This window comes from Betta splendens, chromosome 9 (genome assembly GCF_900634795.4).
Source record: "Betta splendens chromosome 9, fBetSpl5.4, whole genome shotgun sequence".
Classification (NCBI taxonomy): domain Eukaryota; kingdom Metazoa; phylum Chordata; class Actinopteri; order Anabantiformes; family Osphronemidae; genus Betta; species Betta splendens.
The window spans coordinates 17,622,710-17,643,640 of NC_040889.2; the positions used below are offsets into that span (position 1 = coordinate 17,622,710).

The 20,931-nt window shown below is 41.2% G+C and overlaps 3 protein-coding genes across 4 annotated transcripts; all 3 read right to left on the bottom strand.

Annotated features, from left to right (window-relative positions):
• Window positions 1–192: 192 nt before the first annotated feature.
• dpysl2a (dihydropyrimidinase like 2a) lies at window positions 193–7,181 on the bottom strand. The gene is made up of 14 exons (XM_029161795.3): window positions 6,797–7,181; window positions 5,058–5,146; window positions 4,755–4,939; window positions 4,440–4,604; window positions 4,126–4,187; window positions 3,913–3,993; window positions 3,757–3,825; window positions 3,535–3,655; window positions 3,292–3,448; window positions 2,884–3,025; window positions 2,627–2,797; window positions 2,354–2,533; window positions 2,033–2,219; window positions 193–1,948 (listed from the first exon to the last, which is right to left on the bottom strand). The coding sequence occupies exons 1-14, from the start codon at window positions 6,836–6,838 to the stop codon at window positions 1,857–1,859; spliced, it is 1,743 nt and encodes a 580-aa protein (XP_029017628.1). The 5' UTR covers window positions 6,839–7,181; the 3' UTR covers window positions 193–1,856.
• A 773-nt stretch (window positions 7,182–7,954) lies between these two features.
• bnip3la (BCL2 interacting protein 3 like a) lies at window positions 7,955–11,830 on the bottom strand. 2 transcript variants are annotated; one of them, XM_029161796.3, is made up of 6 exons: window positions 11,675–11,830; window positions 10,358–10,628; window positions 10,186–10,267; window positions 9,992–10,098; window positions 9,729–9,878; window positions 7,955–9,494 (listed from the first exon to the last, which is right to left on the bottom strand). In XM_029161796.3, the coding sequence occupies exons 1-6, from the start codon at window positions 11,724–11,726 to the stop codon at window positions 9,446–9,448; spliced, it is 711 nt and encodes a 236-aa protein (XP_029017629.1). In that variant the 5' UTR covers window positions 11,727–11,830; the 3' UTR covers window positions 7,955–9,445. The 2 variants fall into 2 exon arrangements, with proteins under 2 accessions (XP_029017629.1, XP_055367529.1); XM_055511554.1 differs by having other exon boundaries at window positions 10,358–10,707; window positions 11,675–11,766.
• Window positions 11,831–12,269: 439 nt separating this feature from the next.
• On the bottom strand, window positions 12,270–20,634 carry ppp2r2aa (protein phosphatase 2, regulatory subunit B, alpha a). The gene is made up of 10 exons (XM_029161804.3): window positions 20,185–20,634; window positions 19,731–19,808; window positions 18,380–18,477; window positions 18,066–18,231; window positions 17,822–17,934; window positions 17,042–17,219; window positions 16,658–16,822; window positions 16,224–16,393; window positions 15,982–16,073; window positions 12,270–15,743 (listed from the first exon to the last, which is right to left on the bottom strand). The coding sequence occupies exons 1-10, from the start codon at window positions 20,189–20,191 to the stop codon at window positions 15,464–15,466; spliced, it is 1,347 nt and encodes a 448-aa protein (XP_029017637.1). The 5' UTR covers window positions 20,192–20,634; the 3' UTR covers window positions 12,270–15,463.
• Window positions 20,635–20,931: the final 297 nt, after the last annotated feature.

Genomic DNA, 20,931 nt, shown 5'->3' on the forward strand with positions numbered 1-20,931 from the left:
CTATACTGCTATAGGTAGTGTAATGCTTTTTGCTTTTTTTAAATGCTTTTAATAAAGCTTTTATCGTTTACTATAACTATGTCAAGTGGAACTATCATTTGAAATATTTTAAAACATTATTAGAATTATGAATTAAAGTGCTTTAAGTTCCATATAACACTGTAATTAAAAAAAAGGAGTCAGTGCCATAAGTTTGATTTTTATTAGTTTAATCCACTGGTCAACACAGATAGGGTCAAACGATGACGGGACCGGTGATTTCACCCCAAAAGCCCCGGTAGCCTACAGAACATACATGACTGAGAGTATCACACTTGTTGGGAGAGGGGCAACAACAGTGCTCAACAATATAATTTAATACCCATTACCTCAAAACGTCCTCACATGTAAATCACTTCACATTATAGCTGGGCATACAAAACCTACACTTGACAAGTCAATGAGGAAGAAAGAATCCCGTGTTCTACCAAGCGGTTGTACTCGCGGTTTGGTGAATGCAGTTACTGCCGGACCACGAGTGGGTCCGGTGTCGGCAATGTTGGGCAGGTGGCGGGGTAGGAGAAGAAGAACTGGATATCAGGTACTTCATTCACAACACTAACACCGAAAACAGTGGACACATCATCAGCACACTGTGGTGGTTCATATACACACTGAAGCATTTCTCATCAGGTCTCAAAGATCACGGTTCCTCTACTTTAAAGAGCCTTCATAAATACAGTGTGCTATCAATATCTTACAAACAAGCAGGCAACTAGTTCAATTCAACAAATGTTTTAAAAAATACGCACAAAATCAACACAAAACGTTGCAAGCTCACGCACATTTTTTTCCCATTTGGATTGGTACAGGTGCAACACAGATTCTGTCCAGGCCTGGAGACCGATGACTCTACCCTGGAAGCTATCGTTACAAAGCATAAGCAGCTGCTGTGGATGTGAACAACAGCTGCACATATACAGCAACAGTTGCGTAGCACCAGGTGCAGAGAGGTTGTCGGCAAACAGCCCGTCTAGCGTCTTCGAAACAATGCGGTACGAACAATGTGATTATTGGAAGCTCGTCACCCTGACAACCTTTTAACGAGCACGATGAGAAGACACAGTGAGAAAATGAGGGAGAATATTTCCTGTGTGGGCTGGATGAGTGGTCTAACCCTACAGATGCCCTTTATTTTCCTTCCACTGCAGTCAGCGCTTTCCCAAGTGACTTAAAACATAAAGCATCAACTTTAAAAAAGTGCACCTACGACACAAAGGGAAGACAATGGTGAATCGTGCAGCTGCACATTGTAGCAACCCAAAAGTCAAATACTGCAAAAGGTCAAGTGTTATGACATGTCTAATATTTCATGATTAGCATTTTGTGAGTTTTGTATCAGTGTTACAACAATTCTGTACTAAAGCCGTGTTACCACATGGACTGTGGATGCTACTCAAACACAGGTGGGTGCCACAGCCTTCTAACTCATCTAAGAGTTTGACAGAAGGACATGAAGAATGTAAACAGAAATCTTTCTAAAAAGTTAGATCGTGACACTGACCTCTTCTCAGCTAAACAGCTCAAACAGCAAATATTATACAAAAATGTAAACAAATTGACGATCAAGCTGGGCTTAAGAACAGCAAAATAAAAAAAACTGCTGCTGTTCACTTGATCCTTCCACGATGACGGAGCGTGACGTCAAACTAAATGGAATAGTGCTTGTTTTGTATGAGGTGACATAGTGGTAGTGTGTTTGAGAATGGATGGAGCACAGGGGGGAGAGTCAGAGGTGAACAGACATGATGTGACAATGGTGAGAGTGGCCTCTGGTCCCCTGTTGCCCTGCACTCTGGCTTGGCTCAGACAAGAGCTCAGCCCAGGCTGGTGATGTTGGCTTTCCCACCAGGGGGAGCCACGATGCGCTGAGTGGTGCGACGAGGAACGTTGTCATCAATTTGGGCACCTAAAGGATTAACAGTAAATGCAATTCATCTAGGATGTCGCCGAGATCATGTGTTGAAACGTTAAAATCTGTGCTTCCACTCACCCGACAGACTGAAGCCAGACTGATGAAGGTTGCGCACTGGCTGCTGGGTGAACTGTTGCTGCTGCTGTTGCTGCTTGGCAGGAGAGGTCTTCACTGATGAGACTGTGGACATCACCTTGGGAGTCACAGTCACTTCGCACACCGGCCCATCATACTGGCCCCTCGGTACACCTCGCAACTCCGTGAGCTAAAAATACAGCACAGGAGTAAGTATCGACCACAAGTTGTGTTCTCCTTCTGCTGCTACATTTGAGAACTCTGCTTCTTCCTCAGACATACAAACGCACTTGCATAAACGTGTCATCTACAATTTGAACTCACCCTGCTGCGAGCTTTTATTCTCTTGTACACGTGATCGGGGAAGGGTTTTCGGCTGATGTAGCGCCCAGAGCCTTCGGTGGCGTGAACACTGCCCTCCTCCAACACAATCTTGCCCTGGCTGATCACCACCAGAGGCGCTCCTCGAACCTCAGTGCCCTCAAAGATGTTATACTCCACAGCCTAGGAAAACGAGGACTTAATGAAGACTAAAACTCCGATAAAATACTCTACATGTTAGTTAGTTGAAGACAACAAGGATTAAAACCATCAGACCAGGTTATGGCTCTTAGCGGAGATGATCTTAGTGACATCCGGGTCCCACAGAACAAGGTCAGCATCAGAGCCCACAGCAATGCGGCCCTTGCGAGGGTACAGGTTGAAGATCTTGGCTGCGTTTGTGCTAGTCACGGCCACAAACTGGTTCTCGTCCATCTTTCCAGTCACCTTTTAAGACAGGACAACAAGACCTTGTTCTAGTACTTCAAGGCAGGAACTGATGCGTTGCGCAAAAGGAAAAATGTCCAGCTCACCACGCATTTGTCCCAAATTAAAGACATCCTCTCCTCAGTGCCGTTGGTCCCCTCTGGGATAAGAGTGAAGTTATCTTTGCCTATTGCTCGCTGAGAAGTCTGGTAGGTGCAGTGAGCACTTCCAGTCACCTGCAGGTCCCCACTAGGTCAGAAGGAAGACAAGAAAGCTAAAAATATGCTTTATGTGTCCATGTGTTGGATCAATCTTGTACTTATGTACTTTTGACATTTGTTTGCTAAGTTTAGTTTTCTGTCCTTGCATTGAAAATGTCACTTCAGTGTTCCTCCTGTCAAAAGGCACTGTCAGGTACCACAGTCACAAAACCAGGTAGGGCTGAGTAGAAATACATTGCAGCAAAATTCAAATTGTGTTCCAGCTATCTTTAGGTCCTGCCACAGAGCACCTACCATGACAGCAGAGAGTTGAGGTAGTCAGGGGTGGTGGGATCAGGGCTGAGCGGTGGCGAAGTGACATAAGCTGCTGCCTTGGCCCAGTTCTTGCTCCAGTAATGGGTACCGTCTGTGCCCAAGCTGGCAGATATGGGCTCTCCATAGACTACAGCGCCTGTGAGAGATGACAGGTTCATGTTCGGACATAGTGTAAGTGTACCGTATACTGACAAATAAAAAGCTCCCAGCTCATCTTTGTACCCCTTTTCCTGGCGAGGGCGATGACATCAGCAGCGCTCTTGCTCATCACCTTGGTGATGTACAGGGGACAGTTGGTTTGATTGGCTATGGTTATGGCACGATTCACTGCCTCGGCCTCCACCTGCAAAGACAGATATTCTACCTTCATGTTTGTACTGCATTTTATTTATTTTATTTAAAACATTATCACAAAATCACGTCTTAAACAGCCCTCTACCTTACCTCCTCTGGACGGCTAAGCACGTGCCCTTCAGGGCCGGTGATCCCCAGCTCCAGAATACGCCGCTGCTCCTAAAACATTAAGGAAATAGCACAATGACAAATAGGAACCAATGCTTAGAGCTAAAACTTGAACAGCTTTATCAGTGGTTTTCTTACCTCTGCAACAATGTCGCCATTCTCAGCATGCACCTGTGCAATAGCGCCGAGATCCCTGATAACACTGAATACCTCATAGATCTAAAGAAAATATGTATATAAAGGTTAGCCCACAGGTCAAATGAGTGACAAATCCAAAATCCCATAAAAACAATATCACTAATGAAGCTCCCACTAACACACTAACTAACACTGACCAGAGCCTGAGCATACCTGAGAGTCAGAAAGTTGGAAAAAATCCTTATAAGCCAAATAGACCAGGAAAGAGTTGACACCTGAAGATAGAAAACTTATGAGAGAAAACAGCCAAAGCTGGGATGAAGAGAGCAAAAGAGGGAAAACCCAGAGCGAAGGGAAGAAGTAAAATAAAGCAGAAATATCCTGTTACTCTTTAGTTAGTTTCTGAAAGAATAAAGCCACAGTCCTTTCTTCATGCAGTAAAAAGCCTTTGACATTTTTCAGTTTACCAGTAAAAATGGGAGGAACGGCTCATTTACCAGTAGAGACCTGTTCTGTTGATTACTTACCGTGATCCTTCACTAGGGTTTCCATGTCTTCCTGGGTGCCTTTGTTCCACTCGGTAATATCCACGTGCAGGGAATAGTCACAGCAGGACTTGCCATCAGCCCACTCCCTCCACTGTTTGAAAGCAGCAACCAGGCCCATGCCCGGTTCCGGCACCACGTGGTCAACTAAATAACACAAACAAACAAGTTGGGTGTAATGAGCATTAGCAGACTGCATAATTAAATCATATGCTCAATGGCATGTACATCTGCACTGCTGGATGACTGTGCTATTTGGATGCAGAAAACACAGGGAAATCGTTCTTTAATACGTACTGATGGTGGTCGTCCCGCCAGCCAGGGCTGCACGGGTGCCTTGGTAGAAGTCATCTGCTGCCACCATGCCTCGCTCAGGCTTCTGGAATCGGGTGTGCACGTCAATACCTCCAGGCATCACCATCCTCCCATGAGCCTCTATGATCTTAACTCCTCCAGGAACAATAAGGTTGTCTCCAAGTTGCCTTAAGAAGCCAAATAAGGGATGAGTGAAATGGAATAAGTGATATAACTCAGACAATGTAGACTCTAGTGTGCGCCCTTTTTAAGGCAAACCAATTTTATCAGAAAAACTGAACTTACTTAATGACCCCATCCTCCATGTAAATATCAGCCAAGAATGACTGATCATCATTCACTATTTTGGCTCCTTTGATGAGGAGACGATCGCTCTAGAAGACATGGAGAGTTTTCATTTATTAGCTAAAATGATAACAAGCCACCTGCTGAGCACTGAAAGAGCAAGAAAACTTTAGTTTATTAAAAATCAGTAGCTCATGTGAATTGATTGGCTGAAACTTTTTCAGAAACCTCATTTTAGTTTTGATACTGTTGTTTATATTTATACCATCCATCCATCCATCCATCCATCTTCTACCGCTTGTTCCCATGTGGGGGTGCTGGAGTCTATCCCAGCTGTCTTTGGGCGAGACATTTAACCTATACATTTATTATTTGTACATTTAAAAGAACAAATCACTGAGTGGAAAAGTTAATAAAGACAAAGCTGCTCTAGGCTCCAACCTCATACTATAATGTTCAGGTTGTGGCAACTTTTTATATTAATTAGTTCATCACACAGTTTATTCAATGTGAAATAACAAACCAGAGAAACAAACGTTTTTTACACTTTACACTTCGCAATAAAAAAATTCTGATACAACAAAAATTATCTATATATTGTAACAGTCCTGCAACATTTATTATATGATGATAGAATAATGTTACAGCATTATCATTATTAAAGCATCATTGCAAGTAGTTATTATATACTACTTAGTTTGCATGCTTAGTCAAGGACAAACATAATTTTGTTCTTTGTTAATGCCCTGGCGCTTACTATCTTAGCTTTGTTGCAAACTAATAGCTGTCTGTGTGCATCTGAAGGCCTGGAGGAGTTACTGCTGTCTATTTGTTCTGTCTGGAATGTCTGGAATAATCCTCCGTCCACCTGGGAGTAACTACTGTACCCGCGTGTGTGTCTGCACAGAACAGAGTGGAGTCACGGCCGTTCACAGGGCCAGCTGAGTTGCTGTCTATATGCTACATAAATGTAGGCTAAAACAGCAGCACGAAGAAAGCTTAGGGAGAAAGGTTTGGATGGGAACTGTTCAATGACCTACTTTACCAAAGAGGTTTTACTTCTTATAACTACCACAGTATCTCCACTCTAGGCCCTTATTACTGTGCTCGCTGCACAACCACATCATGTTACGAATGAAAGCAACAACATCACATTATTAAACCCTAAATTTACACAATATTCTTACAGAATGACTATTTTTAAATAGGAATCTTAACATGACTGGTACATTATCTATCAAAAAATAAAACAAGCGATCATCAAAAGATGACTGTCTGAATAAATTGGTTGTATTTTGTGACACCGGTGTCGACGTGGGTGCTTTTGGGCTAAAATAAAAAACCAAGGACCCCGAATGAAGAACGCAGAGGATACAGGACGCAGTGTGGGCAGTGAGGTGATAACAGTGAAGGGACCTGTTAAACCTACACCCTGGAGGCTGAGGATGCTGTCAGGAAGACGGGGGGCGCCCCGAGGAGGAGCCGCATCACCCAAGCTCTCAGTGTCCATCACACACAAATACACTCGCCTGGCTCCAAATGAGGATTCGCCAGGAAGCCTTCCTTGCAAACCCACCGTCTGATTCTGTTCACCCCATCGTTTCCAGAACGCGGGGCTGCCGATGACAGCGTCCGTGTGAATTTATGGATACGACAGCTAGCTAATCCCGAGGTACCTTCAAACACCACCATCAGTGGAGAGCAATTACATTGATATCAAACACATAAGCAATACTCACGGTAATTCGTGGGATGTTCTTCTTTCCTTGGTAACCCGACATTTTGAGGATCCCTCTGATGCAGCTGTCCCCTGCCTCCTGGCTAACGCTAGCTAGCTACGCTGGAAAACCTCAGCTGCCAATGAAACAAGGAATGGATGCTCTGCTCGTTGGTCAGTCGACGCCCTGGGCGGTTTTGTGTCTGCCGTACGATTTTTACCGATATCAGGCCGCGTTTGTGCAATGCAGCCTAACTAATAATTTTTCATCGACTCGTTATACGTTTGCCTGACAGTGCTATCCTCGGTTTTAGTGCTGGAATAGGTCCCTGAAGACCAGGCAAGCAGCACGGAGACAAGGGCCACAAAGAAGTACGGAGCATGCGCACTACCCCGCCCTGCGATGCCGTAGCTCCATGTTTCTTTGATGTGTTTCATTTTGGGGTAAATAGGTTAGAAGCCCCTCAACAGGTTCTACTGATTTAAATGATTACAGTCGTCACGTTCATAACTATGCGGACACGAGTCCCTATTTCTATCGTGGCTCAATGGCTGCAGCGCAGACATTATCTGCACTGCATTTCTGTAAATACACTGCCAGGGATCTCATAAAATTATATTAGATAATTTTTTGCTGTGGACACATCATTCGAATAATATTGTGCATTAAAGACCTTTCAGGCCTGTCCTTAAAGAAGTGCGCATATACATACTCAGTGTTTAAGACTTCAGTTTTTATATTTTTAGTTTTACTGGTTTACTGCTAGGCTTCATTAGAAGGAACACTATAAAAGTCTGTCATTTTGAAACATATGTCTTTAATGTGTCTAAGAGTCGCTTTGGTCTCTTTGGTCACTGTGGATGTGCAGGCATCTCATATGTATGTGTATCACTAAAAGAGTGAATGTGAGAAAACAAAATACAGAATGAGCATAGGCAGTACCAAATTGCAACTGCATGATGTACTTTCAGTTCTTTAAGACGATTGCATTACCAACATGATTTACTGTTTAGCAGAGACAACTGATTTGGCAAGTGACGTGTTAAGATTAAAAGTTGAAAGCCGCACACATACATTCTTATCAATAACTTGTGATATTCATTTGCTTACAGACCAAATGTATGAAATACCAGACAGTTCTATATATGCAGTGCTTCTTAGCTATACAGAAGTCCATAGTGATGATATGTGCCGTTTATTAGTTATTATGGCATATCTAACGCTCCATTCACTTCCGATGTACATATCAGCCACTGTATACAGTACAAACTTTATTCAACTTCCAAAATGCTCCATATTGCACTCTGGTTCACTGTACATGAGCCTGTTAGGATGATATGTACAGTTTCTGAGCTGTGTAATGCTATAAAGCTTAAATGCAAGCTGGAAGCTTGAAAACCAATAGAGCAGTTAATGTACATGATGGTCACTGATGTTTCATGTGATTACATCTTCAATTTACAAACACAAACAGAAGAAACAATGAGCCGTTCAGTCAGCATCGAAGCACAGAATTCACATGCATTGTCTTAAAGATTCCTAGAGTCCATGTCTTTGTCTATCATTTTCTAGAAGTTTTACATATACTGTGCACTTACCTATTGTGCCTTAATATGTGAAATGACTGCACAGTGAACTCTAGATATGAATCAGACGCTCCTAAATGAGGCTTCGGGGTATATATTCCTTTGTGGTGATTTCTGCCACTGACGATTTAACAACTGAACAACATCAAAAATGCATTACTAACACTGCCACAATGCATCAGATATAATATGTATTAATATCAATGCATAAACAAATGATGCAATGACAAAAGGTGTCTATTACATGGCGCAGATCACAGTTTAAATTATGTCTTCACAGCTACGTCTTTAAATACCTAAACATATAAGAAAGTCCAAAGAGACTAAGCTAAATCACCGATGTGCAGTGGTGAATAATATAAATTTGGCACTTTGCCTTTGCTGCTATATTATATGTTAAAGAAGATATGTAGGCAAAAAGGAATAAAATAGCATATGGGCTGGTCAATTGCCATCTAGCCCTGGTTCCTCTATTAGAACAAACCCAAATAACCCCACTGTAAAATTTTGGTGCTTAAATACTAGATTTCAACTTTTCACCCATCAAGAAAACAAGCTGTTAAAAGAAACTCTCAGGAGTCAACCAAAGTTCAAAGAGTTAAGGCGATAAATGTCCATTCTGTTCCCAGAGCCAATTCAATTAGCTTGGACTAAAGTGTGTTTTGGATTATACACTCTGCCTTGAGACACCAGAGAAGAGATGAAGATTCAGAAAAGGCCAGCTTTCTCATGACTCATACCAAGTGGAGAAACTTAAGAAAACTTCCATACTGTGAAGCCATCTGGTATCAAATCCTTGTCACGTGTTTAGTAGAATGACATGTGTTTTCCAGCCATAACAAAACCTTTTTTCTACTGGATTCAAGTAAAAGCTGCTAGGTTCACTGTTGCCTAGTGGAGGATGTGATGGAGTGCAACCACATTACGCAACATGTATACCTCTGTAATTAACATCTACGGTGTGAGAATTAAATGTTGGTTGGAAAGGATGTGTGGGTGTACATTAGATGCAGAGATACAGCACACAAGGATGGTTGAAAGACTTGGAGACAGAAGAACATCCAGGCACTGCTTCATATTCTGTTCAGTAAGAACTGGTGGAGGCTGTGGCAATTCTCTTCCCAATATACACCCTAGAAAAAACAAATCCAACTGTAAATGAAGATTAAAGCACAGTGGTGACTTAAAGCCATGAATCCAGATAAACATTTAGGGTTAGTTGCAACCTTCTGGAGTTAATTGCTTCATCATTTCCAAAATGGGACCCACGTTTGAGCAGACAAACATCAAACATATATACTGAAAAACATTGGCGCAGCCTGAGAGAACTGAAAATGAACAAAACAGTTCTTTCAGGTTAGACTTACCCGAGGCCAAGAGCAAAAATGTGTGAAATGAGTAAGGAAGGGATGAAGACTTTGAGGAATTCGGCAGAGAAGATACCACCTTTCTTCATGACCCCACTCTTTCTCATACTGAGAGACACTGAACGCCGGGGGTGCCTAAAGTGGAACTCCCTGCGTGAAACCATCCATTAACCAGTTAATGAAAAAGGTTTTTGAAAAAAAAAATGAACACAATATCCTGAACTACTTTTAGTAATTGGCTGTTAAACAGAGACTGTGCTCACTTTGGTGGAATGTTTTCTGGTCTGCTGGACCAGTCAGCAACCCAGTCTACGTCTTTGCTCATTAGGATGTCTTCCTCTCTGTCCCTCTCAGCGCCATCTTCATCTGACTGTCAGCGTGGAGGTGAATACATTGAATATATAAATAAACAAACTTGAACACATCTGGCAAGTTGAAATTAAATATGTTGTTTTACCTGGCTGCCCCTCAGGCTGGACATCTCCACGTCAAACGTTATTTGTCCCTCATCCTGTTCTGGACTTGGTGGCCTGTGGGGACTGAGTCAACATCTTGGCTTGTAAAATAACTTATATCAAATATTTGTTGATGGCAGAAGATGATGAGATGAGATGAGCTTTTATCCCTACCTGTCACAGGAGGAGTTACTCGGGCTTGATTCATGTTGTGCATCCAGGAGGATCTTTTCCATGTCTCCATTGTGGATAGAGGAGGATGAAGGCACATGCTCCAACCCTCCAATAAGTGTTTCATCATTTTCAGATACCACTTCCATGGTCTGCATTGTTTGACTAGTGCCAGTATTTGCATTTATTTGGTCAGCAGCAGGTGTCACTAACAGGCTGTTCTGCACACTCTGGGCCCCTGTGTTTCCATTCAGCTCCAGCTCCACCCAAGAGCCTTAGTCCCAGAAGCATCAAGAGGGCAGAAGGAAGGGAAATCGTCATTGGTGGGGTAAAGGTTCAAACCTAAGGGCAAACTGTATCACATCACAGTGAAATACACCTTTTGTCTCATTTTAAAGTGAAGTGCGTGACCCACATTTCCTGCACAGCTGACACTGCATTTAAATGACCCTGCTGCGCATTGCATCCATGATTGCATGCATGTCTTTGTGCCACTGCCCCACAAAAAAAAAAACAGCCTGCAGATTTTCCAGACACAAGGGGGTTATGTAATCTCTTAAAGCCAGCGGAGCTTAGTTGAACAAACAATGTAAACCTTGTCATAACACGCTACGCCCTTTCGCGCACTGTGGGCTCGCTGAAAATTAAGCGCTGTTTGTGGACAATGATGAAAATATCGTAGATTTACAGAAGACTGTCCATCCATGCTACTCTCATGTGAGCACTTGCATAACTGTGGAAGCGCGCGTGAGACAATTCGCTGTTCCAGCTGTGATGTCACGTAGAAAGCGTATGTCCGGGTTCACGCTGTTATCCCTGAACAAACTGTTTGTCCATTTGTCTAAACACACTTTGTGCCTGTTTAGTGTTGCGATAGCTAATAGGTACCACCCGATTGTCTTGCTTAATAATGGATATTTATACTACATCAGATAGACAGCGGTCTGTTTACTAAAATGCAACATGGGTACAAGAGTAACGTATACCTGAAATAAAATTAAATAGTTGCAAAAAAGCTGCATTTTTTTTTCGTCTTTTGTCCCAAACTTGTTTACATTTTGACTAAACACTGGTCAACGCAGACCTGTGTACGTGATTGGCTGAAAAGCCATCAATCAAACATGGAGCGCAACGTGATTGGCTAACATTCGGCGTCGTCAACCAACATCACCCCTTTAACCCCTCCCAGAAGAAGAGGAAATTACATAGCCGATGTAACTTTTACAATAAAATCTTCAAGGCATAAATACAGGCAAAAACAAACATAGTTACTAGACGTACATAAAATAGCAGCACGGTGAAAAGGACGGGATAACATACCGTGAAGCACGGGCTCCTCGTTATTGTTTTGTTGAGCAGCAGCGGTAGACATGTTGACTATCCAGTTTTAGCATTCATCAACACGACACGCAGACAAACTCCGATGTGCGCAGGCGCAGAATTTGTCCAGAGTCCAGATCACAGACAGCCGAGAGGCTAAAGGCAGCACAGCGATGACACGTTTATTACTAATGCAAATAAATCAGTCTTTTTTTTTAAGGTACACATCTGCTATGTTTATTCATGTATTTGTAGGAGTAAGTATTGTGTAAGCAAATAAAATATAGTATTTTTCAGTAATACTGGGATATGCTGTTCACTATATTTTTATTCTAGACGAGCTCTGACCAACTGATGATGGATTACAGGCTCTGGGTGGACTGCTTTCTATCTGGGTGGCTGTGGACGGTTTGAAGACTGATGATAGTGAAAAAAGTGACTCCAGTCACCTATCACAAAGCTACAGACATGTGTGTTAGGACAGTATCTGTACACTGGTACATGGCGAGTCATCACCCCTTCACTAGTATAAAAAAACTTTGTATTATGATTGGTCGTTCTTTAGGAAATGAACATGAAAGAAACAACTCATAAAGCAGTTTATTTATTTTATTCAGAATTCAGGCTTGAAATTCTTTACTTTTTATCTAAACTGTACTTTATTTTATTTGACAAAGACTAAAGTAGCTGTACAATGAACCATTTAAACAGGTCACCAAAATGTTTCTACAATCTTTATTCAAGAGCCTCATTTTAAGAAAAACTAATGTAATAAACAAAAGTGCATTTTCTTTTATCCTCTGTGATACATTAGGCGTGTTTATAATGCTGCTTCAAGTGGAAAACCTCATAACTCCAATTTAGACAGCTTTTATTCTTGTATACTATATGTACAGCGAGCTTAGTTCACCAAGGTTCCGGTTCAAATCCATTATAGAAACAAGAAAAAAATAAATAAATAAAAGGAGCATGATCCCAATAAAACTGCTTTTGAAGTTACAGGGTTTTGATCACAGAGCAGCAGTATTCCCCTGAGCAGTCTGGCACACCAAACAGTACAAGAAACACACTTGATTATCCTATTTCTTGTTAATTATATAATAAAAGGCAATGGGGTTCCCCTGAATGTCTCTGTGGCCAGGGGAAATTGGAACGATTATTAGTAGTGTCAGTGCGGCAGAGCTCAAGAGTGTGATGATCAGGTTTGTTATAGGATTCCATGCGTTTCAGAAACATTACTACACAAAGGAACCTGCTAGAACCTAGTACTATCTGTAGTTTTTCTTAAACTTTCAAACTGGTTGCTAGAACAGTAGTTTGTGAGAAAATGCTTCCTTTGTGTGGCATTGTATTGCTGATCACTGATTAATATGTTTATGGTACAGCAATCCTTGTTGACTAGTGGCTAACGGGCTCATCTTTGACAGTAGAATAGTAAAAAAAAAGGTGTCACATTATACAGACTCACAAATATGACATGATGCAAATGAACTCAAACACTCGCATTGGACAATTAAGGGTTGGGGGGCTCATACAACATTACTCATAGCCCTGAGAGGATGACACTAAACAGTAGCTTTGAAGCAAATATGGAAACGGGTGGCTATTTTTGGTGGCTTCCTAGAGACTGGAAATTGGTTGTGCTAGGAGTGACATGAATATGATCTAATGAACTAATAAGCTTCACATCCTCATTCAACAGCTGTATCTGTCATATCATCATAATGAAGTGGCAATACGTGCTATAATCGACCCGTTTAGTCCAGGAGACAACTGATAAAGCATAGTGTTGCCATGGATCATCAGAATTAAATGTTCCGTGTTTGATACAGTTGTTAATGACCGCTTTTACACAACAAACATCTGCAAACCAAGTGCTTCACAAATTCTCCTGCATTGGAGCAGAGCATTTCATAATATGACACAAATACAGTAACTCTGCCTAGTCAATTCATTTGACTAGGATTACAGAGACCATGATTTAACAATTGTAACATCACATGTAGGTTAAAATATAACCCAAACAGTGTCTCAAACAGAACATACACTGTAGATCCATTCAACTCTGAAGTGTTTTAAAGTTTTACACAAACATCAGTTGGGGGGTGGGACACACTGCTCTAGTGTTTAAGACTACAGAGATACTGTCACCTAAAAATACTTCTCTTTGGACATCCCATGTCAAAAACAACACACTTTCTTTATGTCACAATAAGTCTCTGGGTCTTTAACAAATCCCCTAAATAAAAATTATGGCCAGAGAACAAAAAACAAATGAAAGCTGATGTTACCTGATAAGGCAACCTATAATCTACAATCAGTCTAAGATAGACAGCTAAAGAAAGTACAGTGATCAGACTGTAATCCTATTGCCTTAATTTATATAAAAATAAATCTGCTATAGTGATTCTTATTTTATCAGGTAGAGTACAAAATATGTAAAACAAACAAAAAAAAAACAAAACAAAGAGAAAGCAAACTACTGGGTGGAATTGTGGAAAAGCTATTGGCATCAACTTGCAGCAATTCTGGTGCCACAGAATGAGAAAACCAGGCCACAGAACACCTCTATGCCGTTTACATGTACAGAAGCGTTTGTCCTGAGCATCATATAGTGGTCCACACATGTGCAAGAGTGACTGGCCAAACCAGGAGCACCTTGTCTGCATGACAGCTAATAATAAATCTAGACTGTATAGAATTGTTTACATGGGCATGATTCTCCCTCAGTGAACAACCGAAGTCACAATATCTGCCAAATATGTCCACACGTCAATTCTTATGTGCATGCTAAAAGACTACACAAGAACTCATGCTTTAGCCCATTCACTAAAAAATGTCCCTACATTTAGTGTGAAAACCAACTTATACGTTGAGGACAGATTGCGATAAATAATCAATTTGAGCAAAAGTCAGAGTCAGGCTTTGGTAATACAGCTGAGAGCATAAAACCTTATGTTCGTAACCCTGCACCATTACAGTTTTGAGCTTCAGCTGCTCAAAGCCATCTTATTTACACGATGTTTTATCAAAATCTAATCAAGAGGCAAACATGAAAAAAAAGAAGTTTTGTAGTATTCCCCAAAATGTATCCTAAGTTAGTCGCATCAAAGGCCTCTGTGACTCAATGATAAACCTGGCAGTAGTAGAGATATTGCCTTTTAAAAAGGTCTTTAAGTGAGGACTTAACTAATCAAACAGGGTGATGAACATTTAACATAATAGTTAATCTGTACATTAAGAAAACCAGTGAATTAAATTGGCACCTTGACAAACAAACATTGGGGTCAATATTGAGAGTTGACAGTTTGTATTAGCAGAGCTGCAGGCCAGTATGAAGGACTTAACAGCAAGACAGATAGGAGTTTCGTCTTCCAACTAAAAAGACATGGTGGCTACAAAAATGTAACAACTGGTAGTGATGACATACAACTGAATCGTGTCACGTTGGCACAAAATTAAATTTGTGTATTTAACACATTTCCCTTTGGTCAGGGACATAAAGGACCTGCAAACAGTAGGTTGCTAACTGGAGTGCTTCTACTAAAGGCGACCCATGACAGTAAATCCGGCAATCGACAAATCCTGCATGTTAAGATCTGTAACACACCTGGAAACTGTACTATTAATGCCAGTGTTTGTTTTTGAGAAAGTAAGTCATATTCAGTACTAAAACCTGCCAAGGGCAGATCATATCAAGACAAGGGGATTTAGCCAAAAACAGATTTGTGTCTATCAAAGCAGTGCGACTCAAGCAGAACAAGGTTCTAAGATGGATTCAACAAAACATTAGTTCAGTTTTTCCTGGAAAATGTACAGATTGTTGATGGTGGCCACAGCGATGATGTTGTCCAGGGGATGCCAAGCAGTGTGGAGGATCTTTTTGTTAAAGTCCAGACTGTCTACACTGATCTCATCCTTCTTGCGTTTCCCACCTGTGCTTATTTTGCGAGGTTTCAGGACCGATCGAGGCTTGCTGTTTTCCCGCGATGCCTCTAGGGTTACATCCTGCCGGTAACCTCTGTCAAACATCCTGAAGAAGTTGTTGTAGGAGCCGGTCATCACAACGCTGTAAAGAGCCACATCATATTTTTAAATCAAAAAGTGCACATGCAGAATTGGCAGAATTGTCATGTGCAGCCTCCTGTTAAAGCCAGGGCTGCTGGGATCAGTTGAGTGAAATAAGGACCAGCTCAAAAAACCTTTTGACTTGTGAGTTTTAATTATACGCTTCAAAAGCATAATAAAGAAAGTAAGTTTTAAATAGAGCAACACTACAATTGTAACAGTTACATGTACGTGCTCACCTGTCGTTCCCGTTCCAACAGCACTCAAACTTGTCAAAGATGCAGTCATTCTCATACAGCGAACACAATTTACTCCTGAGATATTCATGCACCTATGAAAATGAAAGGATTGAATTATAATGAGGTGCAACCCAACAGCTGGGCACCTGGATTATGACTTCTGCAAAACATCTCCCTCTTGTGGAGAGCAAACAGAATGAGTTTGGAATTCATAAGAAGCAGAAATGCAGACAGTTACAGACCTGATATGTCTCTACTGGCCGTGTCTCCATATTGATATCCCAGATTTTGACAGATAGGTAGTCACGGGTCATCATATATCGCCCACTGTGGCTGAACTTCACGTCAGAGATGGATGAGATGATTTCAGAGAAGAATGAGCGGTTGTTTGGATCCTCTGGCTCTTCAAACACTTCAAAGAAAACAGGGTGCATCTTCAGCATGTGCCGACTTATAAAGTTTGCAAGAAAGAGGTAAAACATTTTAATGCAGCAACAAGTGATGTTTAAAAGGATGGCTACTTCCGGGACACATATACACATGGGCGACACACCAACAGCTCACATGCCTCTGTTCTTTGTGTATGATAACATATGGATAACAATGTACTGTGCTTTCTGGGCACAGCTTAAAACAGGTTCCTTATAGGATTACATTAGAAATGAAATCGACTTACATTTGGCATACTTGTCACACAGTGCTGATGCTCTCATGTCACACATGCGGATGGTGCCTTTGCTACTGCTGTAGACAAAAGTGTTGCATTGGTTTGGGTGAAACTCCGCTGCCGTAATCACCTCAGTCAGCTCCTCCATGTTGGTCGGCTTAATGTCAACAATATCTGAAGACGTTGGGGTCAAGGAGTCCACCATCTTAATTTATGACTCCTAGTTTTCAAGCTAAACAAAATAATTACCAACAAGTTGGTGGAAAAAATTTGAAATCAATAATAGATTGATTTTGAAAGGTCAAATCTGTTATATTTGCCAGTACAATGAGTGGTTTTCATGTGCAATATGGAGATAAATGTTAATACATGGCATTAAAGGACAGAGGATACTAAAGCTTCGGTCAGTGATCTCCAGATTCCACAAATTAATGCGCAGATCATCTGCAGAAAGGTAGGTTTCACAGTCACTGTTGACTGAGATGGAGTTGATATGGTATGTGTGAGCATTTGCAAACACTCTTCTGGGGCTGGCTTCCACCATCAGGTCCATGGGCCTGAATACGGGTACCTAAGGAGAAGAACCCAGTTAGAGCAGAACTCATTTGATTTTCAGGGCAAATACAACACTATTACAACAATACAACACTCTCGTCACCACCATATTGTTCCCTGTATTTGGGGGACTCAATAAAGTTACAAAGCTAGCTTGGTCGTGCACTTTTTGACCCACGCACAAGAAAGCCTCACTTGGTTCAGTTGTGCTTAACCCTTAACTACATAACTTACTCAAGGACATTAACACTTTCCACCAGCAACTATTGGAGGAAATTTTCTTGTCACCAGTTCAGCATGCACACGAATTGGTGAGTTAGTGTGTATAATTGTCTAGAATATTACCTGCGGTGAATGGATGAGCATTTTTGATCACATTTAGTGTTTGACTGTAGCAAACAACTGGATGTACATCAATGCATACAAACATGTACACTGCTTTCTAATTTTGAGTCAATAATGCAGACATTCTGATTAAGAGCCCATCAAATGTAACATTTACTCAAAATAAAACTAAGATTCAGGTTATGCAAGCTTTCAAACAGACTTCACATCCTTAATAGGAAAACAATCCAACATTATTTAACATATACATGTATAGTGGCAGTTCATACACACCCGTAGTGTTGTCACAGTATTGGGATCTCTGTATCGCCCATCTTCTTCTTTCAAATTGTAGCCTTCTGGCCTCTTATCACGTTCACTAATTTTCCACAGCTTTATAGTTTTGTCTGCCAAAAATAAAATGCATGTAAATCATCATTGCTAACCAAAGAAACTTGAGTCTAAGGAAGACAGCAAGAAAGGTTTCAGGTAAAAATGGCTACTTGTTAATTGGTTATTTGAGAAGGCATTTACTGACCATTTGTAGACAAAAGAAACTGTGCTGCATTTTTCTGAGGCAACCATCGAATCTTGTTGATCTTCTCCTCGATCTCAAGACTTTTCAAGTAGTCAAACTCAGGCTCGTGGCTCTGAAAAGTGCTGTAAACGTTGTACTCTCCTCTGCACTGTGGCTGATTCTTACTCTAACAACAAAGAACAGCAAGTATTAATATGATTTGGTAAAAATAGAGCTACATTTTCAGCTCCAATTTATTTGAATGTAAAATTTACATGCGAACTACTATTCAAACTATGCATTTATCCAAGTGTATTTTGTCAGACAGATTTTACCTCTGGTTCCTGCTGAAAAATCACAACACGACCACCCTTGTCTCCAGTGGCTAGCAGCTCCCCAGAATGATTGAATTCAACTGTAGATATGATGTCAGCTGTTAAAAAAAAGTTAAAAATACAGATATCAAAATATCGTAAAAAAAAAACTTGAATAGAGCCTGATTTACTATTTTAGTAAAATAGAAACTATTCTGTACAACTTTTCGGATTGAAAAAAGTGAATCTGTTTTTTAAATTTATAGTAGATTTGCTTTGTTGACCTTTAATGGCTGAACACACACAGTGGAGCAGTGGTACAGTCGTACACGCATTGCAGTGCAACGGAGCTGCAAGTCTTCTACACACTCAGTGTAACAGGGACATATATATATGCTATTTGCAGCACATTTCTAAGAGCAGCATTCTCATTCTAGAATACAACAATCAATGCCTGTTTGCAGGATGGCACCATTGCAACTTAATGCATTCCTTAATATAGACGATGCTGCTGTTCATTGTTAGTGCCTGACACAATCTGGCACCTTTAAAAACAGCAGTATTAAAGCACAGTATTTTAGCTGACAAGTAAGGCTAGTACACACACCTCTTCAGTTTGCAGTCTTTGTACGGATAGAAGGAGAAGCTCACGCTTACACTCAGGATGTTAAAGCTTACTGTAAACAGATGACTAGTGCTTAACACACAAAAGTGTGTCTGGGGGACTAGTAAATTTACTCAGTGGACAATGGGAAGGAGACCAGTTAAGATTCTACTGCTGGACTTTGTTTCTAAGAAGATGAAAGCAGCCTACATCAAGTTTTAAGAATTCATTATCCCTGTTATGTCACAATGTACATGCGTAATAGCCAAGTGTCAGGATAACAGGCAGTTAATTACCAGTTAGGAATTACTATTTGTTATAAAGTAATTTAGAAGTGAACAGTTTTATAAAACAAAAAACACTGCTTTTAGGGCTTTCATTAATTTGATTAATTGTGTGATTCTTCAAACACTATCACTTCAGTTATGTTGGGTTTGAATTAGAGGTAAGCGAAATTAAGTTGTTTTCTGTCTAAATAAAGGGCATAAAACTGAAATTTTTGTCACTTTGTTGGACAAACCTATTAATGGGCACATCAGGCAAACACCAACTCATTAATCACCCCCACGCTGCTTAACAAACTTCCTGCTTTTGCTATAGTTTATATAAGATAAGATTTTTGAGCTTTCATTTCACAATCGGAAATCTGTAAACTAACCTTTTAAAGAATGTAGAAACACTTCACCTGACACTAGCATCTAAGCTAACCACGACGACACAGGGATGTACATGAGAGATGGACAGTAACGCTGGCAGCTACACACTTACCTTCAGCGACATCATCATCTATCGCTCCTTTGACTTGGGAAAAGCACCACTGCACATCACTGTTCCCACCACCGGCCCCTGCGCAAAACACAAGCCCAAGTTTCAACACCGCCTTCACAGAACTTTACACGCTGTGCTAGCAGCGTGATGCTAACATGACTGAAATCAGCAACACGAGGGTAGAAACATCATTGATTTTGTACCAGTTACATTTTCTACTTTGTAATGAAAACCCCCCGTGGCAAGAAATAGTTTACACACGATTGTTGCTCAAAAAGCTCACTTCTACACTGTCAGAGAGACACATACTAGCATCTTAGAGGTAGCCTAGCTCGCTAGCTAGCCTGTGTTTGTTGCCCACGCCAGAGAGAGACAAACCATCAGCCGGGCTGCACAGCACAGCAGACGCTGAATAATGATAAGCCACCTGACAGCCTCGTCTTTCTACTTTTACCTGCCATGGCGAGCGGCTCACACACAGCGTATCTCTGTAGCGGGCTCAGGCCCTGTACTGGAGCGGTGCTGACCCGGATCGGATGGGCGGTTCTAACCAAGGAGCAGAGGAGGAATGAATCCGCGAGTGCTGCTGGTAACTCTTACTACCGTACAAGCCCTCGGCTCGGTGGATATAAACAAGATGAACCAGTTGAACCGAAGAAACTAAACTTCAGCCTTCAGCACTTGCGTTTAGACTTTGCACTCTACTTTGAGATTTCCCTCGCCCCTGCCTCTCCCACCATTACACTTTCAAAATGGCGCGACTCGGGCGCGTTCAGTAGCCTCCACAGTGAGAAAGCGGCGAGGTTGCTCCTATGACATTTCAGTCTGACGGACTCTTGAATCGCCAGTGACACTAATGTTTGGCACCTCCTCGGGCATCTCGTCGCCGACTGACTCGCAGAAAGTTGACTTTTCAGTTGAAAGTCGCAGGTACTCTTTGTAAAAATTTGCAATACCCAAGCCCCGCCCGTGTGCATTGTGTCAGTCAAGGAAATCGAACGCACGGTAAATACAGCTTGGCAATAAGTTTTGTTAGGGTGTTTAGACATTTTATTTTACTCCTTTTGTTTTTTACATAAACATGTAAGTAGTATAAATAACTATAATACTTTTGACTTTTTAAATGTTCTGGGCAATTGAATCAAATAAAAAATGTAACCTCGTTTCTTTAAGTCAAATAGCAACTAAGGGATCAAAATTG

Excerpts from the sequence above, each read along its gene's own strand:
- dpysl2a (XM_029161795.3), bottom strand. The coding sequence starts at position 6,838 with ATGTCGGGTTACCAAGGAAAGAAGAACATCCCACGAATTACC. Across the intron at positions 4,940-5,057 it reads ATGGAGGATGGGGTCATTAA|GCAACTTGGAGACAACCTTA; the intron begins GTAAGTTCAGTT and ends TGGCTTCTTAAG. Across the intron at positions 3,449-3,534 it reads CGCCCTCGCCAGGAAAAGGG|GCGCTGTAGTCTATGGAGAG; the intron begins GTACAAAGATGA and ends CATCTCTCACAG.
- bnip3la (XM_029161796.3), bottom strand. The coding sequence starts at position 11,726 with ATGTCTACCGCTGCTGCTCAACAAAACAATAACGAGGAGCCCGTGCTT. Across the intron at positions 10,268-10,357 it reads AGTAACTCCTCCTGTGACAG|TCCCCACAGGCCACCAAGTC; the intron begins GTAGGGATAAAA and ends ATGTTGACTCAG. Across the intron at positions 9,879-9,991 it reads CCAGAAAACATTCCACCAAA|GGAGTTCCACTTTAGGCACC; the intron begins GTGAGCACAGTC and ends GGTTTCACGCAG.
- ppp2r2aa (XM_029161804.3), bottom strand. Across the intron at positions 18,232-18,379 it reads TTTTTCAGCAGGAACCAGAG|AGTAAGAATCAGCCACAGTG; the intron begins GTAAAATCTGTC and ends CTTTGTTGTTAG. Across the intron at positions 16,823-17,041 it reads GATCACTGACCGAAGCTTTA|ATATTGTTGACATTAAGCCG; the intron begins GTATCCTCTGTC and ends CAACGTCTTCAG.